The sequence below is a fragment of the Euprymna scolopes genome, chromosome 27 (assembly GCF_053919585.1).
Source record: "Euprymna scolopes isolate OS-2025 chromosome 27, ASM5391958v1, whole genome shotgun sequence".
Taxonomy (NCBI): Eukaryota; Metazoa; Mollusca; class Cephalopoda; order Sepiida; family Sepiolidae; genus Euprymna; species Euprymna scolopes.
In genome coordinates, this window is record NC_136508.1 from 49,462,864 (window position 1) to 49,486,943 (window position 24,080).

General features: G+C 37.2%; 1 protein-coding gene across 1 annotated transcript in view; it reads right to left on the bottom strand.

The window, feature by feature from the left end:
* The window catches only part of LOC145248846 (uncharacterized), a 41,923-nt gene extending 18,194 nt beyond the window's left edge, over positions 1-23,729 (bottom strand). Inside the window, exons 1-2 of the mRNA XM_080110567.1 lie at positions 23,474-23,729; positions 629-2,422 (exon numbers count right to left, since the gene is read on the bottom strand). Coding sequence (XP_079966693.1) covers positions 629-2,422; positions 23,474-23,531 — 1,852 coding nt within the window. The 5' untranslated portion in view covers positions 23,532-23,729. The remainder of the gene's footprint in view (positions 1-628; positions 2,423-23,473) is intronic.
* Positions 23,730-24,080: the final 351 nt, after the last annotated feature.

The following is a 24,080-nucleotide window of genomic DNA, read 5'->3' on the forward strand; positions in this document are numbered from 1 at the left end:
CACATGTGTGTGTGCGGGGGGGGGGGGGACAGTCTTTCATGTTAGAGGGTAGAGGTGTTGGGTGATTTGTTTTATTAAACAAGTCACCCAACACCTCTACCTTATGAAAATCCGTCGCCTCTGTCCAAAGTTTTAAGCAGACATACAAACATACATACATATATACATACATACATTTAAACAGACAGGTAAGATTTATATTATAGATATCCAAAATTATGGGGAAACTATTTCTAACTCCCAGGGAGATAAATCATACCGAATTTAATCTATATATCTATAAAAGTGAAGGTGTCTGGGTACATTTCCCTACACAATAACTGTCAATTTTTAGGTCTAAACACTTGAAATTTTAGATATAGGTTCCTTGGACATGGATCTAACTTAATAACTTGATTTGAGCCCAAAACAATAAATGTTAAGGGGTCATAATAGGGGTCAAAGTTAAAAAAAAAAATTGACCGCTTTTTTTTTTTGTTGTTTTTTTTTGCTCAACATACATTTCCAAACACCCGGGCAACGCCGGGCTGAAATGCTAGTTGTCACTAAAATTAAGAATAAAAGTTGGCATAGTGTTTAACTACAATTTCTAAGACAAATAAAAACAGAAAAAGAAAACAAAAAAAACCTTGATTTTCCAACTGTTGGGATGATTTATCTTTGTCACGTCGACCTTTCGCAACCGGAGTGATCCTTTTCAGGTCAATTTGATTAGGGTCACTATTATTGGGAGGTTTGGGTAGGATAGTCCTCGGAGATGGTTTGACAGGTTTTGTTGGTTGCATAGGAATCTGGGGTATGTAGATGACTTGAGAATTTGTTGTTGGCAACAGCATAATCGAATTTGGGGTGCTCGGTGGGGCAACGATTATCACAGCTTTGTTGGAAGATGTCGCAGATGTTGATTTAATGTTTTGGTCAGGTGCACCAGGAGATGGTTGCGGAACTGTCAACGGGGTGGTTGGAATAGAACATCCAGTCGGGGTAGTTGTTACATGTTGCTGAGAGGATGATGTTGTATACTGCTGTTTTGATGTTGTCATAGGGATGGAGTTATATGCTGTTGTCTGATGCTGTGGTAGAGAGAAATGTTGTTGGTTTGTGGTTGCAGTGGTTATCATTTGCGGTTGTTGTTGTTGTTGTAGTTGTGGTTGTACTTGCGGTTGTTGTTGAAATGCAAACTGCTGACTGCTGGTTGGCATTCTTTGCTGGGAAGTGAAATTACGATTTGAAATGGTAGTAGGTTTTATGTCGAGTTGATTTTGTTGCTGGTTATAATTGGGGCTCATGATTGGCTGCTGAGATTGCGTATAGTTCAGCGAGTGATCAAATTGATTTACTGTTGAAATAATTTGTGGTGCAGGAGGATACTGTTGCTCATATTTGTTATTTGGCAGTTGACATGGCAGATTATAATGCTGGGGGTTTGAATATGTTACTGTTTGAGCTTGCTGCTGCTGCTGTTGCTGATACTGTAGTCGATACTGCTGTTGTTGTTGATCCTGAATAAATTGTATATGGTTTAAATTTACTGAACCAGTATTCAGCGGCTGTTTATTAGTTACTGGGAGTTGTTCATCAAATTTATTGGCCTGTGACAAATAAGTAGACTCAGACTTCAATAGATCTCCTATGATATCATACAATTCTGAATTATTATAAAGTGACGGGGGTGACGAAGATGGCAACAATGCTTGCTGTGGGACAGATTGTGGCAAATCCTCAGACAGCGCCTTTTCAAGCTTTTCTTTAACGAGATCTTTCTCAATGATCTCACAGAGGTCTTTCAAATGGGTCTCATCAAAGGCAGATTCGTTATTGTCTGGGGATGCTGCCATAGAGCTATAGTCAGATACTGGCGAAACAACTGGGACATCTTCTGCTGGAGAGCCGTAACTTGATTCACCAGGGCTAAAACTGCTGTCATACTCTTCATTTGAAGCAACTGATGAGCTTGGATTAATAGTCATTATTCCGCCAGAGGTTTGATGATTATATTCAATATGATGATTCGGAAAGTCCGATAGCGTGGAACATTGCAGCTGCAACATGGAATGTTCCGTTGGTTTTGTATATTTGACCGCATGAACTTCGTTTTCAACATATGATCTTTTAGGTTTGCTACCAACAGTGTAGCTGTTATTATTGTTGTTATTATTGTTATACAAATAATTTGAATTTGAAAGATAGTTTTCAGGCATAACCGGCACTCCCCCAATTGGGGCTCTTGATATTATTTCTTCGTCATTCTCCAAGTTTCTAGACTTTTCTTCAGTCAAGGACATTTGAGCCATCAAAGATTTCAAGTCTTCCTGATCCTTTTCATACATTTTGTCCTCTTTCATCGATAACTTTGAAAAGGTTTTCGCCAGTTCAATGTTTGACTTGTAGTCTAAGTCGACAGAACTTTCACTCGTTTCACCTGGCAGAAAAGAGAAGACAACAGTTTACATCAAGCAACACAAGAAAAATTGTTTTTTTTTTGTTTAGAATCAAACTTAATAAAAAAAATACAAATATTTATAATGTGCATACCAGTCAAGGAACGAAAACGTCATATTCCAAAAATCATGTAAATTGATTAAGTAGGTTTTTGTTTTGTTTTGTGGTTTTTTTTTTTTCTAAGAAAATCAAATTTTATGAAGAAGCGATTCAAGACCTGCCATGCTGTTTTAGAATGTGTTAAAATTCAGGAGTGACAATTCAATTTGACTTCCAAAATTTTGTTTGTATTCAAAATAATGAGAACTTTAATAATTGTAAAAAAAATCGTAAATTTTGATTTTTTTGGTTAAAAAAAAAAAGAAAAAAAAAAGAAAGACAAAAAAATCTTTCTTTATGAAAATAAAACTACTTGATTAATTTAGGTGAGTTTTTTAACGATTTTTCTTTCCATCAGAGGTACATACAAAAGATAGTATTTTTTTTTTTAATATAGGTGAATTCTAGACAAACTCTATAAAAAAAAATAAATTTACTTCAAAAGCAATATAACTTTTTCGAATGACAAAAAACAAACTTTGTTCAGTCCAAAAATTTTTCATTTTCCTGGGTAAAAGTTTATGGATGTTACAGAAAAATAACAAAATATCAAACAAAATAAATTAACAGAACTTTAAAGTAAATAAGGTGCTTGTTTACATTAGTGATCTTCTAAACCAACGCATTTCAGGTGCAAACATTATGTAGTTACGTGTCATGGCTAAGTATAATTCAAAAAATTACGAAAAATAATCAAGATGTGATAGATGTCTTTTTAACAAAAAATTAGCCACAATTATCTTCTGAAATGCACTGGTTTATAAATGGCTGACCCTTAATTTGTCAATTTAATTCAAGGGTTATCCCACTTGTTTATCATACTAAATTAGTTGCACAATTCTTTTATATTAAAACAATACAGTAAAGCTTGATTATTCAAAAAAAACAAAAAAAAAACTCCATCTTTAGTAGTAACTAGCGGGGGTGCCAGGCGTTGCCTGGGTGTTTGTAGTTGTAAAAGAAAAAAAAAAGAAGTTTTGGTAGGGAGGTAGGCTCGAACCCGAAGCCTGGAGCCGAGTAGCCTGATAACTTACCACGCCGCTACGAGGGCAGAGAAGTGATAATGGCTGAAATTAACGTTTAAAAAAGCAGGTGGTTAAACGAACGTCAACATGTGGCTTTCTAGGTCAAACATCATGTCATAGAGAAACGAAATCACAGTGCGAATGTTGTAACATAAAAGTCACTCAAATAAAAGATATAGACGACCACATTTCGTAAATATTACAATCTAGAAAGTATATAAAAAGTTGTAAAAATCAGTGATCCCCCCTCCCCAGAAAAAAACCTTTAGCAAACATACATGCAGCGATCAAAAAATGTTGAATATTTATCTTTTCAAAGTCGAGCAAATTAAATAGACAGGCGACCCCCGCTGTTAACTCATAGATATTATCATTTAGATGTGATATAAAAAGTTTTAAGATGAAGTGAGTCGACCAATGGCTTCTCAGAAAAAAGCCTTTCTCGGACATACACAAAAAGCGAACATACATACACACACATTTTCGCTTTTATATATATATAGATTATTTTTCTACTGGATTATTTTAGATAATTTTTGTCATTTATACTAATAATGTTTTTACCTAAAATGCGTTGGTTTAAAAGATCAACGATGCAAACAAGCAGTTTGCGCTTAAATTTGCAAATTCTTTTTTTTTTTTCTTGCAAGGAACTTTATTAGCCATATAATAATTTAAGAAATCTATAAATATAAAAGCGAAGATGTATGTATGTATGTATGTGTGTTCGCTTTTTCTGTGTGTCTACCAAAAGGCTTTTTTCAGAGAAGCGGTCGGTCGGTTCACAACTTTTTAAAACTTTTTATATCACATATAAATCGTAATATCTCACAGTTAACAACGAAGCTCGCCTGTCTATTTAATTTGCTCGATTTCGGGAAGATAAATATTCAACATTTGTAGCTCGCCGCATGTGGGTTAGTCTTTTTCCTATAACATCTTGGGAAGCGTTCCCGCCCCGCAGTCAAACTTGACCTCATTAACTCATTAAAACGGGCACCTGCCAAATCCAAGTAATTAAATAAATTCAAACATGTTTCCGTTAGCATCTCGCGGTGGGGCAATGGTTAACGTTGCACGTTTTTTTTTTTTTTCACACTTTAATTTACAACTTTGCCTCAACGGTTCAGGTTCGATCCTCGTACATAATTTTTTTTTACCCCCCCCCAACCCCAGAGTTTCCACACACACACACACACACACACACCTCCAAACACTCGGGCAACGCCAGGTACTCCTCGCTAGTTAAAAATAAAACAAAAAATTTCTACATTTTTTAAAGGAAATGTTCTCAAATCACTCGATTTCTTTGTGTGGTGATATTGTTTGCTCCAAAAATTGAAGAATTAAAACAAGTTATTCGTTCTGAAATTGCTGCTATTCCACTCAAAATGATTCATGGAGTTATAGAAAACCTTTTGTGAACATCTATACTCATGTGTTAGCAATGATGACAAACATTTGGGATATTGGTTGGTCCACAACATTGTCGGATCTAAACTCCTGCGATTTTTTTCTTGTGAGGATATTTGAAATTAAAAGTATTCAGCCATCACCCTGGATCTCTTGAATTAAAACGAGTTATTCGTTCTAAAATTGCTGCTATTCCACTCAAAATGATTCATGGAGTTATTGAAAACCTTTGTGAACATCTATGATGGCAAACATTTGGGAGATTTAATATTTAAGACTGAAATACATTTAAAAAATTAAAAAATATTTTATTTATTTCATTTTTTTTTTTGACTAACAAATGTGTTGGATCATTTTGGTATATCCTGTATTAAAAGTATATAACTGTGGATAAATGTATATATATAAAACTCATTGTGTACACGTCTGTCTGTCTCCATTTTTTCAAAGTGCATCTCCTCTTAGATATAGCAGTGCATCTCCTCTGAGGTATAGCAGTACAAAGGGAGCCAAATGATTGCATTTTTTTTTTTACCGTTGTTTCATAAAAGTCAGGAATAATAGCTGCTAAGAGATTAAAATTGTAAAAAACAAAATTAAAAAAAAAAAAAAAAAAATTTTTTTTTTTTTAAATGGAACTCAGCAGGCGTAAGTCGACTTAAAGTGCTTTTGTACACATTCGCAAATATACATACATTTATACGTTAAAGTCGACTCATCTTTAACTACTTCTCATCTGTCTGACAATTGCTCAAATTATAACTAAGGCAGGAGTGCTAAATATTTTGGTTTCAATTCTAACTTATGGCACTCAAATCATACATTTTTTTACTTTTGAAATTATTAGGTACAATATAATAATAGAGAATTGACTATGACATTAAATACGAAATCTGCACAAATTAAATATATTTTACGACTGGCGAATGCCAGGCAGCCTGCTAGTAAGTATATATAATTTAATAATTTACATGACTAAAAGTAATTAATTCCTACTTCTAACATGTAAATTATTTAGTTGAAATGATACACACTCGCGTCGGGTTATTTTTGTCTCTTCTCACTAACAACAAAGACGTTCGCTCTTAGTATCATCAACAACAGTATTTCTTCTTTTCATCAACAAAGATAAGCGATACGAGTCCAAAACACACACAAGCGATGCCCCACCTAAAACGGAACTGACTCGCAAGGAAAATAATCCATCACTTTTTACACTCCGAACAGTATCTAGATTTGCACAATTGTGCTCTCTTTGTACTGAAATGATTCTAGGTCCATGTAACACCGTTTCCTTACCGTGGACACATGCTAAGTATGACCATTAACTTTGTAATAATGAATATAAAATCTGCACGAATTAAGATATATATTGATTTCGACTTGCCAACATATTTCTATTACTTTTGCGCATGCGCAAATTCATTCATAGCTTGAGGTGGTTTGATTTAAAATTTTTCTTATCGATCTGTCAATAGCTCACACGTTAGGAAATGTGGACGGAGCACTAAATATTTTGGTTTCAATTCTGCCGGCACTCAAGTCATTCTTTTCTTATCTTTTGAAATCAGTACTATATCTTAGATACAATATAATATTCAATAGAGAATTAGCTTTGTAATAATAAATACGAAATCTGCATGAATTAAGATATATTTAAGTATATTTTATAACCGGGCAAAGCCGGGCGCCCTTCCCCCACTAGTCTATATATATAAAAGCGAAAATGTGTATATGTATGTATGTTCGCTTTTTGTGCTTGTCTTCAAAAAGCTTTTTTCCAGCGGATTCTCAAGGCCGTTGCTCTATTTTTAAAACTTTTTATATCACATCTAAATGATAATATCTATGACTTAACAAGGGGGGGGGTCGCCTCTCTATTTAATTTGCCCGACTTTGAAACGTTAAATATTTGACATTTTCGGATCGGCACGTGTTGCTTTCGTTTTTCGGTATAAAAAAAGCGAAACTCGATTCGAATCCCTGGCCCACGGCCAGTGGTCTATAGAAAGCGATGTAACGTTTGGTCAATGTCGGCTTCGTCATATCAGACGGTTGCTTTCATTTCGAGACGAGACACTTCCCCTAATAAACAGGGAGCTGATTTTCCACAAACCGGGTTACTCATTAAAAACTGTCCCGCAGAAAATGTTAACTGCTGAATAGCTATTGCTTATGATCGCCACATGTGGATTAAGCTTTTTCGTATGAAAAAAAGAAGCCAACAGCCTCGCGGTAAATAAAACACTGTCCCACACTCAAAGTTCATGTCATTAACTCATCAAAAACGGGCATCTGCCAAGTCGCACGTTTTTTTTTCACACTTTACTATTTTCCAACTGCGCATCAAGACTTCGTTTTTTTTTTAAACAACCAACGATTTTTCTTTTCATTTACCCAAAAACACACACACCTACAAACACCCGGGCAACGTCAGGTACCCCCGCAAGCCTATCTATATAAAAGGCAAATGCGGTGCACGCATTTTTGTATGTCCAAAAAAGGCTTTTTTCACCGACGGTCCCGAGGTCGTTACTATCGCTTAGAAGTGTTTATATACCTCCTAGATAATAATATCTAGGATTTGGGAACGCGCGTCGCGTCTAGATTTATTTACAGCGACTTTTACAAAATTATTGTTATTTTGGCTTCTCAAGTGTTGATTCGTCTTTTTCGTATAAAAAGTGAAACTAATTCAAAGCTAAGACATTGTTATCGGCAATCGCGCCGGGAACATAGCAATCAGCTTTAATGGGAGGAAAATTCCTTATATCAGACGATTGCTATTCAATTTGGACAATCCTCTTTTGATGGGGAGCTGGTTTCTCCCCAACATCTTGGGGAAACAAAATCAGTCAAAGCTGAGTAAACAAACAAACAAACAAAAAATCTGCTCCGCAGTAAATGTTAACTCCGTTACTTCTATTTGACCTCCTTAATGAGGTCAAACAGAAGTAACGGAGTTAACTTCATTGTGGGCACCTGTCAATTCAAACATCTTTCCATTACTATTTCTTGGTCGGCGAACGGTTAACGTCGCACGTTTTTTGGGTTTTTTTTCACACTTTATTATTTTCCAACTGCGCCTCAAGCCTTCGACTTCGATTCTTCCTACTTACATACCAAAACTTTTTTTTTTAAACAAACACCCAGGCAACGATTTTTTATTATTCTTTTGTTTTGATTTACCCAAAACTACACACACTTTCAAACACCCGGGCAATGCCGGGTACCCCCCCCCTAGTCTTTAATATAAAAGGCAAAATGTATGTGTGTGTTTGTATGTCTACCAAAAACTTTCGACACACGTGACAGATCCTCATGAGATCAATATCATTTAGAAGATCGATGTCTCAGACATAAAATATCGAAAAATTGGCCAAAAACATTAATCCCTTCACCCTCAACTCACTCGTTTTTTTACAAGTAGAAGTTGCTTTTTTTGTTGATATTTTTCGCAAGTCATCGTCTACACTGCGCTTCATTTCAACACTCTCGACTTCCAGTTTCGCTATCGACGCATCGTCTAAGACGTTACATTTTTCCACCCCTTCTTCGAGTTATGGGTTGAGCCTGCCTGCCTACTACCACTCTTTTTTTTTTAAAACACCTCTCCCCAAGTTGCCTACTGTTGTTTTGATCCCCCTCTCCGCTACTATTTTTGTGTGTCCAAGAAAGGCTTTTTTCGCCGGGCTTCTCAGGAGAGGGGGGGGATAGTACGTCTTAGAACTCTTTATATACCCCCTAAATCATAATATGTACGATTTGCAAACGCGCATAGCGTCTAGATTTATTTACAGCGATTTTTATAAAATTCTTGCTATTTCGGCTTCTCACGTGTTTATTTGGCTTTTTAATACAAAAGCGAAACTGATCTGAAGCAAAGGTGCAATTCCCGGCCTTCGTGCTGGGAACATCCCGAAAGCAATGGGTGATTGATCAATGTGGGGGAAACTCCTTATATCAGACAATTGCTATTCATATGGACACTCTCCTCTTTATGGGGAGCTGGTTTCCCTCCAACATTTTGGCAAAACGAAAAGTTGGGAAACAAAACCAGAAAAACTGCCTCACAGTAAATGTTCACTGCGGGATTTCTATGGCATGATCATTAAAATCGTGCCCCTGTCAATTTAACTTTTTAATTGTTAAATTTGTTTAGTTACTCTCCCTTCGTGGGCGAGTGGTAAGTTGTCAGGATTTTTTCACACTTTCTTTTCCACCTTCGCCTCAATATTCCGCGTTCGATCCTACTTTTTTCTTTTTTTTTTACCCCCCAACACACACACACCTACAAACACTCAGGCAACGCCGGGCACCCATGCTAATCTAATATATAGAGGGGAAAATGTGTTAGTTTGTCTGTCTTTGTATGTCTGCCAAAAACTTTTGACAGACGTATTGGACTGTGACAAAATTGGTATCGTTAGAAAGATCAGTATCTCAGACAAAAAATATCAAAAAAATTGGCCAAAAAGATTAATTCTGTACTGGTTAACTGGGCGGTTATTTTGCAAGGAGGGGTCACTTTTCACATCAACATTTTTGCAAGTCATATGCCTAACAGTACCTCAATGTATATTTAAAAAATGTTGTTTCGATGTGTCATGATGTCATCGCATTAGCTTTTTTTCACCTCCTTTTCCTCTTTCACGTTACAAGTTTGAGCCTGCCTACTGCAGCTAATTTTTTTTTTTTTTTTGCGGTCGCACAGACCCTCGCTGCTATTTTGATTGAAGTTGTTTTTTTTTTAGGCTGAGGGTTTCTCAATATCCTTTGTATACCATCTCTGTCCATCCAGGCAGTGCTGGCTATCCATGCTAGTCAAATAAATAATGACAACACAATTCACTTCTTTTCTCTTTCATATAAATCAGTGGTTGCCAACCACTGTGCAGTAATATACTAGTGTGCCTCAGAATGATTACTGGTTTAAGACATTTTATTTCTTTATTATGATGACATGACAAGGTCTATCAGTCATCAATCTTTTCATTGATGTAAAGAGAAAGAATTAGCAAGTTTTCCTAGCGACTGTGGTTTCAAATTGAAATATGCAAAACTGCCATTGAACACCTTTTGGATTTCTGTTATAGGAGAGTATGCAACTTAAAAAAAAAAAAGTTTCAATTTTGTACCTATGTGAACTGGGGTTATCTTATTTAAACAACACCTATATATCTATATATATATATATAAACGAAAAAGTGTGTGTTAGTGTGTGTGTGTGTGTGCATTTTTGTATATGCCCGCAAAAGGCTTTTTTCCGGCGAGTTCTCAGTTGGCTCCTTCCTTCTTTTTATATCACGTCTAAAGGATAATATCTACGAGTTAACAACGGGAGTCGCCTGTCTATTTAATTTGCCCGACTTTGAAAAGCTAAATATTCCCCAATTTTGGATTGCCGTGTGTTGATTCGGCTTTTTCGTATAAAAGCGAAACTAAGCTTAATACATCGTTCCCAGCGTGATCACCAAAAGCAATCAGCTTTTATCAATGTGGACAGATAGTTGGTATTCAATTTGAAAAATCCCCTTTAAATGGGGAGCTGGTTCGCGCCCCCCCCCATCATCTTGAGAAGCCAAAACTGCCTCACATTGAAACAAAGTAAACAAACCCCAAAAGACTGCCCCGCAGTAAATAAAAAACTGCCACATTATCGTTAACGCTCCCGCAATGACATCATTAAGCAGCCACCTGTCAATCAAACCTCTTTGACTTGACTCACTTTTTAATCTTTAACTTAACACACCTATCAATTCCTCTCCCCTCGTGACCGAGATGGTTAGGTGGCTGCCTTTTTTTTCCCTTTCATTTCCACCTTCGCATCAAGGCTTCAATCCTACCTTCCTACTACAACTTTTTTTTCTTTTACGTTTTTTTTTAATACATACACCTCCAAACACTTGGGCAATGCCGGGTACCCCCGCTAGTATATATGTATATATATATATAAAAAGCAAAATGGGCGCAAGCATTTGTGTATGTCTGTAAAAGGCTTTTTAGATTGGGGTTCCACTGTCGGCTAAACAGTGGGGTTACTATCTTTAAGAGCATACCTGAGAAAACTGATCACATCCTGTCTGCTCATCCTTCGGCTAACATTCACATTTGCGGTGACTTCAATGTCCATAATGTGGAATGGCTGACCCACTCAAATAAAACCGATGACGAGGGAAAGTTCTGTCATGATTTTGCCACTGCCTATGATCTAACTCAGATTGTTCTCGAACCCACCCGTGTGCCCGATACTACCGGTCAGTATGCAAGCCTTCTAGACCTTTTCCTCACAACTTCCCCTGAGCTATGTTCATGTTCCGTTCTATCTCCTCTGGGATCCTCTGACCACTCTGTTGTAGCAGTTAAGATAAAAATGAAATGTAATAAGTCTTCAGATGTACCTCTCCACCGTACTGTATATCGATACTCTATGGCTGACTGGGATAGTTCCCAAACATTCATATCTGATCTACATTCCATGTTTAAAAAGGACGTGTCCTCCATAATATCAGACCTGACCGAATGGTTAATTGTCGGCATAGACAGATTCATACCATAAAAAAAATTTCAACAAAAACCTAACAGCCCCCCCATTGTTCTCCCCAGAATGTGCTGCTGCCATTGTGCACAGAAATGGCTTTTTCCATAGCTACCAACATAATAGATGTACTGAGACTAAAGTTGCTTTCAGGACTGCCAGCAACCACTGTAAAAGAGTAATAAAAAATGCAAGAGAGCTATATGCTCAGTCCGCTAAATCCAAAGTAGCTGAGCAGTGGCTTGGTTCCCACCAGTTTTGGCAAATAGCAAACAGGATCCTGAACAGAAGCGTGCGTTCTATCCCAACTATCATCATTGGACCTGAGGTCATCTCGTCAGCATCAGACAAGGCCAGACAATTTGCCAAGAACTTTGCAGTCAATTCTACTCTATGCGACGAAGGCCATCAACTTCCCGTATTTCCCCCGATAACAGACAACACGCTATGCAACATACAAATATCTGTGTGTGACGTCGCCAAGCTAATCAAGAACCTTGATTCCAGTAAAGCAACTGGCCCTGACGGCATTCCAGTTATAGTGCTGAAAAAGCTCCAACCAGAACTTGCTCCCATACTTACAAAGCTGTTTAAGCGTTGCCTTAAGGAGAAGTGCTTTCCAACACCCTGGAAAACCTCATCAGTATGCCCTGTATTTAAGAATTCAGGTGAAAAGTCATCTCCCTCTCAGTACAGACCAATAAGTCTCCTGTGTGTCATGAATAAGTTGTTGGAATCCATATTAAATAAAGAAGTAGTCAACCACCTCAACAGAAATAACCTTCTTAGTGACATGCAATATGGTTTCCGCTCTGCAAGATCTACAGCAGATGTGCTAACGGTTATATCTCATAGGATTAGTGAATCTCTTGACAAAGGCTTCCTTTCCAAGGCAATTGCTCTTGACATATCAAAGGTCTTTGATAAGGTATGGCATAAGGGCCTACTTCACAAGATTTCCAGCTACGGTATCACTGGAAACATTTTTTCAATCATTAAATCATTTCTCTCCCATAGGTTCATAAGAGTAGTGGTTGATGGGCAGAAATCAGAAGCCCACAGTATTAATGCTGGGGTCCCTCAGGGGTGCATCCTGGGCCCAACTCTCTTCCTGATCTACATCAATGATCTCCCAAAACACATACTTAAATCATTCGTTGACATCTATGCTGATGACACGACCATTTATGGCAACACATCAAAGGCCGTAAATGACAAAGTTCTCTCTAATTCACTCTCCTCTGATCTTGAGCGCGTGGTACAGTAGGGGAACAGGTGGCTGGTTACTTTTAATGCATCTAAAACCAGGTTTCTATCTTTACATTATCAACGCTCTGATCTCCATCTGGCATCAATTGAAATGGATGGCTCTCGTCTTGGGGAGGCTCCATGTTTTGACAAGCTTCTGAGTTTGACCTTTACTCCTAATCTGAAATGGAACACGTACATCAGGTCTGTTGCCAAGGATGCTGGGAAAATGGTGGGATCCTTCTACCGCTCCAGAAGATATCTCACTACTGATGCAATTCTCTATCTGTATAAAAGCCAAGTACGTCCAAGGATGGAGTACTGCAGCCATATCTGGGCAGGAGCTGCGAAAAACAGCCTATCCTGCCTTGACAGAGTACAAAATAGATTTTGTGGTTTAGTGGGGATGCCCTTTCCTCTTCCCTGCAATCTCTCTCCCACAGAAGAGACGTTGCGAGCCTGTCTTTTATCGTTATTTCCATGGCAGGTGCTTGTCTGAGCTCCAATCTCTCATCCCCCCTCGTCAATCTTTCACGAGAAACACCCGTCTGGCTGAAACTACTGTCAATAATTTTCCCCGATCTTTATCTGTGCCTAAATCCAAACGTAGATTCCATGAGCAAAGCTTCTTTCTTAGAACTGCACGCCAGTGGAACTCTCTGCCGCTTGACTGTTTTCCCACCTGACTACAAGTTGTATGTCTTCAAGTCCAACATAAACAAACTCCTGACAAACCGCCCCCTTAAGTAAGACACTCTATCAAACCTCCAATACTAATGATTACTACAATACTATCTTATTGATTACTGTACACGCAATAACCCTTATCCCTGAGTGGCCTTCAGGCCTTGATAAGTGGTGACCCCCATGTAAAAAAAAAAAAAAAAAAAAAAAAATTCCGCGAGAAGTCTTCCTATACTTCCAAGATCATAATGTCTAAGATTCAGAAACGGACACCATTTCTTTCTTTTTTTTGATCGAGTTAAAAAAAATTCCTATCGTGCCTTGAGTGTTTGTCTTTTTTGTATAATAAAGCAAAACTATTCGAACACAAATGGCAGAAAGCAGGGAGCTTACCTGGCCCCCAGCCAGGTTTAAAAGCAACGTTCATTTCTGTGCTTGCATGGCGACTCCTATGATTCGTAAGTTAATTACCAACTCATCGAATTCACTATCCTCTTTGACCTAATGATTAGCGAGTCATGTCAGTGGAGACCATAGATTGGAGCTCAGACAAGCACTTGCCATGAAAACAACAATAAAGCAGAGACATGCTCACAACATCTCTTCTGTGGGAAAGAGGCTGCAGAGAAGAAAAAACAGCATCTCCCACTAGGTTACGAAATCTATTTTGAACTCTGTCAAAGCAGGATAAGTTGCTTCTAGCATCTCCTGCCCAAATGCCGCAACACTACTCCATCCTGGGAGATACTTGGCTTTTATACAGGTAGATAATTGCATTGCATGAGATATTTACTGTAACGATAGAACGATCCACCAATTTTTCCAGCAGCCTTGGTAATGAATTTGATGTAAGTGTTCCATTTCAGACCTAGAAGCTTGGCAAAACAAGAACCATTCATTTCAATTGATGTCAGACAGGGATCAGAGTGTTGATGATGGAAAGATAGAAGCTTGGATTTAGATGCATTAAAATAAACCAGTCACCTCTCTCCCAAAATCAGAGGAGAGAGAATCAGAGAGAACTTCATCGTTTACAGCCTTTGAAGTGTTGACATAGATGGTAATGTCGTCAGCATAAATGTTCATGAATGATCTTAGGATGTGATTTGGGAGATCAATTGATATAAATCAGGAAGAGAGAATGAAGCCCTGAGGGACTCCAGCATCAATAATGTGAGCTCCCGATTTCTGCCCATCAACCACAACTTTTATGAACCTATCAGAGATAAATGATTTAATAATTGAAAAGGCATTTCTAACTATACCATAGTTGGAGATTTTGTGAAGTAGACCTTTATGCCCTACCCTATTAAACGCATTTGATATGTCAAGGGCAATTGCCCTAGAAAGAAAACCTCCTGCGAAGGATTCGTTAATCCTGTAACTGATGTTTCGGTAAGTGTACAGTTTAATCAAGACATTAAAAAATGGAAATATTGAAAAAAAAAAAAAAAAGTTATATCGTACGAACTCGTTATGGAATAAAGTTTTCATACAAAAAAAATGACTTAATTTGATCAAGTGTTTTTTTTACAGAGGAAAATCAAATTTTAATGAGATTGATCGCACCGTCGCCATTTGCCTATTTCCGGGGACGGGGGAGTGGAGGGAGTGCCTTTAAACAACAAAATGAAAAAGGGATTAAAACTCTGTAAAATAAATGAAAAACAATAATAAAATATGTATCTAAGTATTTTTTCTGCCCATGATTACAATAATCTCGTCAAATTTTGACAGACTTTAAGCGGTGATTAGAGTTTCCTCCCCCCGGCACCCCTCTTCTTATCAGCGAAAAACAAAATGGCCGTGACACGATCGATCATTAAAGCTTTAATTCTAGCTTTTCTTCTTAAAAATCGAACCTTTTGCTCGGTATCATAACAAATTGTTTTTTCCATGTAAAAAAAAAAAAATTAAAAAAAAATTAAAAAATTACTTGATGAAATTTTTTTCGGAGAACTTCATTCCATAACGGATACATACAATTTAAACTTTTGATATTTTCATTTTTTTAATGTTTTGATTAAGCTGTACAAGTACCGTGTTTTTTTTTTTATGAAAACTTTATTCCATAACAAGTACGTATAATATAACTTTTTTGGTATTTTTTTTTAGTTTACCGACCCCTCGACATTCACTCTTTATTTGTCAACCTTTTCGAGTACGCTGAGAACGAATATCGCATTTATTTTTTGTGCAAACAAGTAGTTGTCCATATTTGAAGACAACGTAATCGCTACTAGTTTTGTTGGCGGCCATCTTGTATCCCATTTAGGAAAAAACGCCAAAAAAGAGCCAAACGGAGCCAAAACATAGCCCCAAAAACATTTTTCGGCTTCAAGGCCGAAATGACCCCCCCCCCCACGTTCCGGATATTTTTCCGCTTTCCAATATTGAAACGGACAATCTTTTTTTCACTTTCTTAATTACATTCATTTTTTCATTTTCATATTAAAATGCGCGCACGAGCGTAGTCACTTGACGTTTCACAAGGTGCATGAATACATGGCGGACATTTTAAATGACAAGAAATATTTTTCATGAAATAAAAAGTTTTCACCTCATTTAATAGTAAAAATATTGCCGTCAGTAAATTTTCACGAGCGGTTTACAAAAGCATATTTTATGTTTTTCGTCCTTTTTTTAGGGGGGGGGTATTCAATTATAGAACTTGTGTAGTTTAACAGGTGCTTCTGCAGTTTAATTAGCCGTTTTTCCATAAGTAATGCGCCGACATTTACCGAGTAGAATACCGTTTAACATTTCACAGAAATTATATGTTTACATTTGGGGGAGGCGGTGGAGGAGCGGGGCGGGTGTGTTATGGCGGCCGCCAAAACACACCCGTCTCGCTCCTCAAAAAAAAAAAAAAAAAAAAAAAAGAACGAAAAACAAAATATGTTTTTGTAAACCGCTCGTTAGATCAATTAAAAAGGGTTAATACCATACAAACCGTAAATTTGCGACGGATTTGATTATCAAATTTGTGGCCAACAACATCGAATATCCTTAAAAAAAAACAATTAGTGGTCGGTGGTCGCTGGTCGGTGTTCAGCGAAAGATAATATTTACACTTTTTAATTTATGTTAATAAATATTACTTACGTTCTTTTCTTTCGCTCAAGATTTCTTGGAATGTACCCCTTAAATTTTTTTTCTTCTTTTTTTTTGTGCCAACGCTGGTGGTGGTGGTGGTGGGGGGATTCCAGTTACATGTGGCATGTTTAGCCTTTTTTTGGCGTTTTTTCGTTATTGGAAAACAAGATGGCCGCCATTAAAATGATAGGGATTACGTTGGATACTGAACACCTTCAAATACAGATAACTGCGTGTTTGCGCAAAAAAATAAATGCGATATTCGTTCTCAGCATACCAGAAAACCTTCAGGGTCGATAAATTAAAGGTGAATGCCGAGGGGGTCGGTAAATTAAAATTTACCTTCCCCCCCCCCCTCAATATTTTCGTTTTTTAATGTCTTGATTAAACTGTACAAGTACCGGCGTTTCACTGTTTACTTGTGAATAAACAACAAAAACATTTTTTAAATTGAGAGAAAAGAATCAGTTTGGTCTAAAAATTTAACGTAAAATGATCTATTCTGGCGTTTTAGGGCGGTTAACATTTGTTTTTATTTTACTTTATTTGCTATGATTAGTGGTAAAAAAAAAATTGATTAAGCGCTTTAAAATAGCTAAAATCATTCGGATATGGGGGATCAATTTTGGTCTCCCATTCTAAATTCTAAAATAATTGTTTGTTCTATTTTTCGCAAAATTTTTTCAGGGTGTTCACATGACATCGCCTAAAAATTGTCTTCATTTTAAAATACTTTTAGGCGGGGGTTACAATATGGTGAAATGTTGATTTTGGACGAGCGACAAAACGCGGATAATAAATTGCGTCATTTCTTAAAAAGAACAACAAACAAAAAACTTTCTATTTTCTTCTAGGTCATTGTCCTCGGAAAATATCGTTTATGAATAATACAATTGAACTATACCATTTGTAGCCTTAAATTGCTTTCGAGCTGACAGTTTAATGCATTAAAAATAATACTCAAATGACCCACGGGAGGCGCTAAGTACTGTTGTCGGACATTTTTGCTTCCATTAAATTAGGAGGAAAAAAATGGCGATGCGGGTGCGCGACTGCTGCGTGCTGCGCTACTGTTTTTTTTTTTGTTTGTTTGTTTTTGTTTTTTTGGGGTTTGTTTTTCTTTCGTGGCCGTGAGAAACTCGACAATGATTTAAAATCTTTATTAACATATCATAAGTAATTTATATCTAGATCTAAATGTTAATTTACCAAAATCAAATATTGTGCGCCTTAAAAATAAACAGTAGTTCTCGATCGAGAAAAAGAAACTTGTTTTCTCGCGCAAACACCCGTGCACGTGCACGTGCATTGCGCATCATGTTTTTATTAAAGTTTACATTGAACTCTTAAGTGCTTCTTAAAAGAGTCGACTGATCGATTTTTTTTAATATGTGGTTTTATAAGCAAAAACAAGAGTACTTAATTACCATGTCCAAAATATATCCAAAAATTACGAAAACTCAAAAATTATTTGGCGGAGTACGAGAGTGCCCCCCCCCCAAAAAAAAATGCGTTTTTCTCCCCCTACATTTATCGATTAGAATACATTTTAACATTTTTTTAGGAGATTTTACAATTTTCTGTTTACATTGGGGGAGGAGGCGTAGGTGTTGGGGCGCGCGAACGCCCCAACATTACCGCCGCCTCCTCCCCCAATGTAAACAGAAAAAAGTGCTTTTGCAGTTTAATTAACCGTTTTTCTGTAAGTAACGCGCCGATATTTACCGATTAGAACACCATTTAACATTTTTATGAGGTTTTACTGTTTACATTGGGGGAGGAGGCGAGGGGTAAGAAGCTTAAAACCAAATATTAAAAAAACATCGATCTGTCGACTATCTTAACAAGTACCCACACTTATTTTTTTAAGGTTTTTTTTTTAATGAGTGTACCTATTTACTATGCCTCCCCACGGGACAGAGTTAGACACCAGGGTCGTTTTTTAACGTGGAGAAAAGGTACAAAAATAAAAATTGTCTCAGTCGTGAAGGATTTCTCCTCTAACGAAAGAGAACAAGAAAATGAAGTGCAGCATCTGAAGAACAGATACTACACTTTGATCTTGACCAAAAGGCCAAAAGTGTACCCAGCATAGTATAAACACACCCAATGAGATATTCGTTTTCAGCATACTCGGAAACCTGTAAAAACAATTATTAAAATGAGAGTTTTAAGGTGGAAAAAGTAAATTTCTCGCAGTGTGCGCATACAAAGATGACCACCAGTGAAATATAATGGATTACATTGCATAGTAAAAGTCTTAATATTTGGAAAACTACTTGTCTGCGCAAAATCTCATCAGTATGCCCTGTATTTAAGAATTCAGGTGATCTCCCTCTCAGTACAGGCCAATAAGTCTCTTGTGCGTCATGAGTAAGTTGCTGGAATCTGTGTTAAATAGAGAAGTAATCAACCATCTAAGCAAAAATAACCTTCTTAGTGACACGCAATATGGTTTCCGTTCTGCTAGATCTACAGCAGATGTGCTTACAGTTATATCTCATAGGATTAGTGAATCTCTCAATGGAGGCTACCTTTCCAGGGTAATTGCTCTGGACATATCAAAGGCCTTTGATAAAGTATGGCATAAAGGTTTACTTCACAAGATCTCCAGCTACGGTATAGCTGAAAAGGTTTTCTCAATTATTACATCATTTCTCTCTGATAGGTTCATAAGAGTAGTAGTTGATTGGCAGAAATCAGAAGCTCACAGTATTAATGCTGGAGTCGCTCAGGGGTCCACATCCTGGGCCAAACTCTCTTTCTGATCTACATTAATAATCTTCCAAATCACATCCTTACATCATTTGTAGACATCTATGCTGATGACACTACTACCTATGGTAGTTCATCTAAGACCGTAAACACCAAGTTCTCCGATTCTCTCTCCTCTGATCTTGAGCAAGTGGTACAATGGGGAAAGAGGTGGCTGGTTACTTTAATGCATCTAAAACCAAGCTTTTATCTTTACATCATCAATGCTCTGATCCCCATCTGGCATCAATTGAAATGAATGGCTCTCGTCTTGAGAAGGCCTCATGTTTTTACAAGCTTCTGGGCTTGACCTTTACTCCTGATCTGAAATGGAACACATACATTAAATCTGTTGCCAAGGATGCTGGAAAAATGGTTGGATCCTTCTATCGATCCAGTAGATATCTCACTGCTGATGTAATTCTCTATCTATATAAGAGCTAGGTACGTCCAAGGATGGAATACTGTTGCCACATTTGGGCAGGAGCTGCTAGAAAGAACTTATCCTGCCTTGATAGAGTTCAAAATAGACTTCGTAGGCTCGTAGGGGATGTCCTTTTCTCTTCCCTGCAACCGCTTTCTCACAGAAGAGATGTTGCGAGTTTGTCTCTGCTTTATCGTTATTTTCATGGCAAGTGCTCGGCTGAGCTCCAATCTATGGTCCCCCTCTACCAAACTTTCACAAGAAACACCCGTCTATCTAAAAACGGTAATCTCCAAAAATATGAACGTGCGTAGACATTTTGTAAACATTGTTTTTAAAAAACAAAATAAAATACTTCTATTATGTTTTAAACGACTGTAATAGTTTATTTTGGAAGTATATTTCATAAAGAAAATTGACAACCCACTTTAAAAACAGAAATTACAAGTTTTATATATTTTATGCGCAGTTTTTTGTTGGGGGTGTCAAAAATTCCGCCATTTGCACGATTCATGTTTTGGATCAACCGGATCACGTGACTCTTCTGGCGGCCATGTTGTAAGCCCTAACGGTATTTTTGGAGATTACCCTAAAAACAATATCAATAATTTCCCCCACTCTTTCTAAGCCTAAACGTAGATTCCATGAGCAAAGCTTCTTTCTTAGAACTACAGTAGTACTGCAGTATTGCACGCCTATGGAATTGTCTTCCGTTTTCCTACTTTCCAGCTGACCACAATATTGTTGTCTTCAAGTCTAACATAAACAAGTTTTTGATGAGCCCTTCCCGCGTTCAATATAAGTTAATAAATTTACTGAATTTCCAATACTAACAATTACCATATTGTCCAATTTCTACTGTACACTCTTTAACCCATATCCTCGAGTGTCCTCTTGGCCTTGATAAGTGGTGATGCCTATGTTAAAAAAATTGAGATGTGATATTCGCTTTCAGCATATCCAAAAACCTATAAAAGTTTCCATTTTAAGTGTGAGCGTTAAGGCGGAATGAAAGTAAAAGTTTACCAGATCAGACATTTTTGGTACTCCTTGGGCGTTGAGTTCCGTGGCGACCCGCAGAAAAATTTAACGGGTAAATGTTTACTTTAACTACAACAGAACACTGACCAATAAAATTTGTTTTTTTATAGGTTTTCGGGGTCGCTGACAATGAATCTGATATTCAAACCAGTCGCAACGTTACTGTTTGCATGGTATTAACCCCCTGAACCCTCGCACTATTTTGTGCCAACTCATCGCCATCGTTTATGCTATTCTTACATGATGCGTTCGCGCATGGACGCGCGTAGTAAGGTAGGGCGATGGGTGGTCCCCCCTGCCCCTCCAACGCCCTACCCCCCCCCCCAACGTAAACAGAATTTTTGAGAAAAATTTAAGTTCTTCTGCTCGGTGTATGTCGGCACGTTACTTACGGAAAAAAACGGTAAATTAAACTGCAGAAGCACCTGTTAAATAGTGTACAACTGTACAAGTTTTATAATTGAAGCCCCCTCCAAAATAAAATAAAAAAAGGAAAAATAAAAATGCTTTTGTAGACCGCTCGTGAAAACTTAATTTTTTAGATCAATTAAAAAAAAGCATCAAAAATTACGTAACACAGAAAAATTAATCACATTTTGTTTTTGAAAACTTTCTTGTTATTTTAAATGTCTGCTAACAAAATTCTTCCGCGATGTGACAAGTCACCTTACTACGCGCGTCCATGCGCGAACGCGTCGCATCATGTAAGAATAGCATAAACGATGGCGGTGAGTTGGCACAAAATAGTGCGAGGGTTCAGGTGTTAATACCATGCAAACGATAAATTTGCGACGGTTTTAATATCAGATTCGTTGTCAGCGACCCCGAAAACCTAAAAAAAAAAAAAAAAAAAAAAATTTATTGGTCGGTGTTCTGTTGTAGTTAAAGTAAACATTTACCAAATTTGGTAGGGTGGGGGCGAACAATAACAAATAAATGTTACCAAAGCAAAATAATTTACTCTTCTACCTACCTGTTTTTATTGTATTTGGTCAATTTTCACGACGTGCCCCAGCGTATTATATAAGCACTCCAACCTCCCAATGCTAAGAACGGTTTTCGGAATAAACACCCCCCCTCCCAACCTCGAAAAGGGGGGGGTATTCCGAAAGCCGTTATTAACATGGGAGGTTAGGGTGCTAATAATACGCTGGGGCACGTCGTAAAAATTGACCTTGTATTTTAACTTTAAAGCGTTTATTTATTTTGAAACAAAAGTAGTGTCAAGTTTGTTGAATTAGAACGAAAAAACATTATTTTAGTTATACTCATTTGAACCCTGGATGATAGCTCAAAAATCAAAAATTAAAACACTGGTAGAGATCTATCCAACTGACGTCACTAAATCAGTATTTTGTTCAATTTTCGATTTTACTCTAAAATAACTGCAACGAAACCGCCATATTTTTTTTGTTCGTTTCGTTCTAACTCAGACTTGCAACTTTTTTTTTTTATTCGTTTATCTTATGTCAACAGAGACTTTTCTTTCGCAATAATATAGGTGTCAACAAGCAAGGCCCTAATAAAACAACGAATTCGTTAATAATATAAAGATATTTTAAAGAAAGATCGGATGAAACGTTATTTGTTTTAAAACCCTCAGAACCTGTGAATAATATTCAAATCAGCAGTAGGTGTATTATTGGCCCCTTTTTTACTTTAAGGTGTCAAAATAAGGGATATCACTCATTTCAATTTGCTAGGGTTTGTTTATTTACCTTTTTCTCCCACATCAAGATTAGGTGTGCACGAGTGCACGGCCACCGTGTCAGTGTCACACAGGGTAGATTCATTTTAACGTGACCCCTCCCCCTCTTATGAAAAGGGGGAGAGTATACTCTGGATGATAGAAAAATTTGCCGATATCAGACTCGTCGGCATTCTCCGATAAGCGAGTGGCGCCTAAGGTAGCTGATAATAAGTGATCGATCCATCCAAAAAAGGAGGTAGTACCTGGGAGGATGACTTCATACCGAACGGAATTATACACCACTCTTATATAACCCGAGGGGGGGGGGCAGTAACTACTGAAAGTTTCATCTGACACTCAAGCTAGAACCAAAATGTCATATCTGATCTCGGGCGCATAGTGCTGAAGAGAAGCTCTTGTGGGTGGGCGGGAGTTTCTATTTACTTGCCTCCCCACGAGGGCAAAACTAAACACAAGGTCAGATTTTAATATGGAGAAAAGCCAGCTTCCCAAAAAGTAGCCACTCTGGAAATAAAAACAAATTACAAAAATAAAAATTGCCCAAATCCAGTAGGATTTTTTCCTTCACTGGCTGAAGGCAAAATAAGTAGCAGTATAAGAACAGATACTACGCTTTATTCCTAGCCAAAATGCAAATACCAACAACTTGTGTTATTGTTTACTTGCCTCCCCACGAGGGCAGAGTTCCAGTTAAACACAAAGTCGGTTTACAATATGGGGAATATCCAACTCCCCCCCAAAAGGGGCACTTTGGATGGGAACAAAACTTAAAATTGTCTCAGTCTAGAAGGATTTCTCCTTCACTGACCGAGGACACAAAAGATTAAGTGTAGTATCAGAACAGATACTACGCTTTGTTTCTAACCAAAATGCCAAATACATACAACTGGTGTTGTTTTAGTAATTTTAACGAATAAGAAAATTTTAGTGATTTTAACGAATAAGAAAATTTTAGTGATTTTAACGAATAAGAAAAGGTTATTTTTTTTTAAACTTACCATCGAATACTTTCTTCTCCCCATATGACTCGTCCACATCTTCACAATCTAGCGGCATGTTTTTTTAATTTTTTTTTTTTTTTTTTTGCTCTTTCTTAATTATTTTTTATTTTTCTTCCTGAATTGAATTAAAAAATATTATTAATAATATTTCTGTCGCGATAGTAAACAAAGTGCGTGATACGCAGAATGGCGTTCTGAAAGGTTGTGACTTGTGAGAACGACTAGAGAAATGAATGTTATTCGAGGGAAAGAGGGTGAATTCAACGCGTATGATTGGTTGAAATATTGCTTACGTCACGTTAAATTCTTCCCTATGGAAGGGTGGCGGGGAGAAAGGGAAGTTTAAAAAAAAGAGAGAGAGTAATAAATCTAAGAGAGTCGGCAAAATATATAGAGAGAGTAATGGAGTGATAATAATAGCGCCAAACACACACACACACACACACACACACACACACAAACACACACACACACACACACGTGTCTGTCTGTCTGTCTGACTGTCTGTCTCTCTCTCTCTCTCTGTCTCTCTCTCTCTCTCTCTCTCTAAATGTGCTAAAATATAAAGTGCGATAATAATAATAATAATAATCTAATGGAGAGA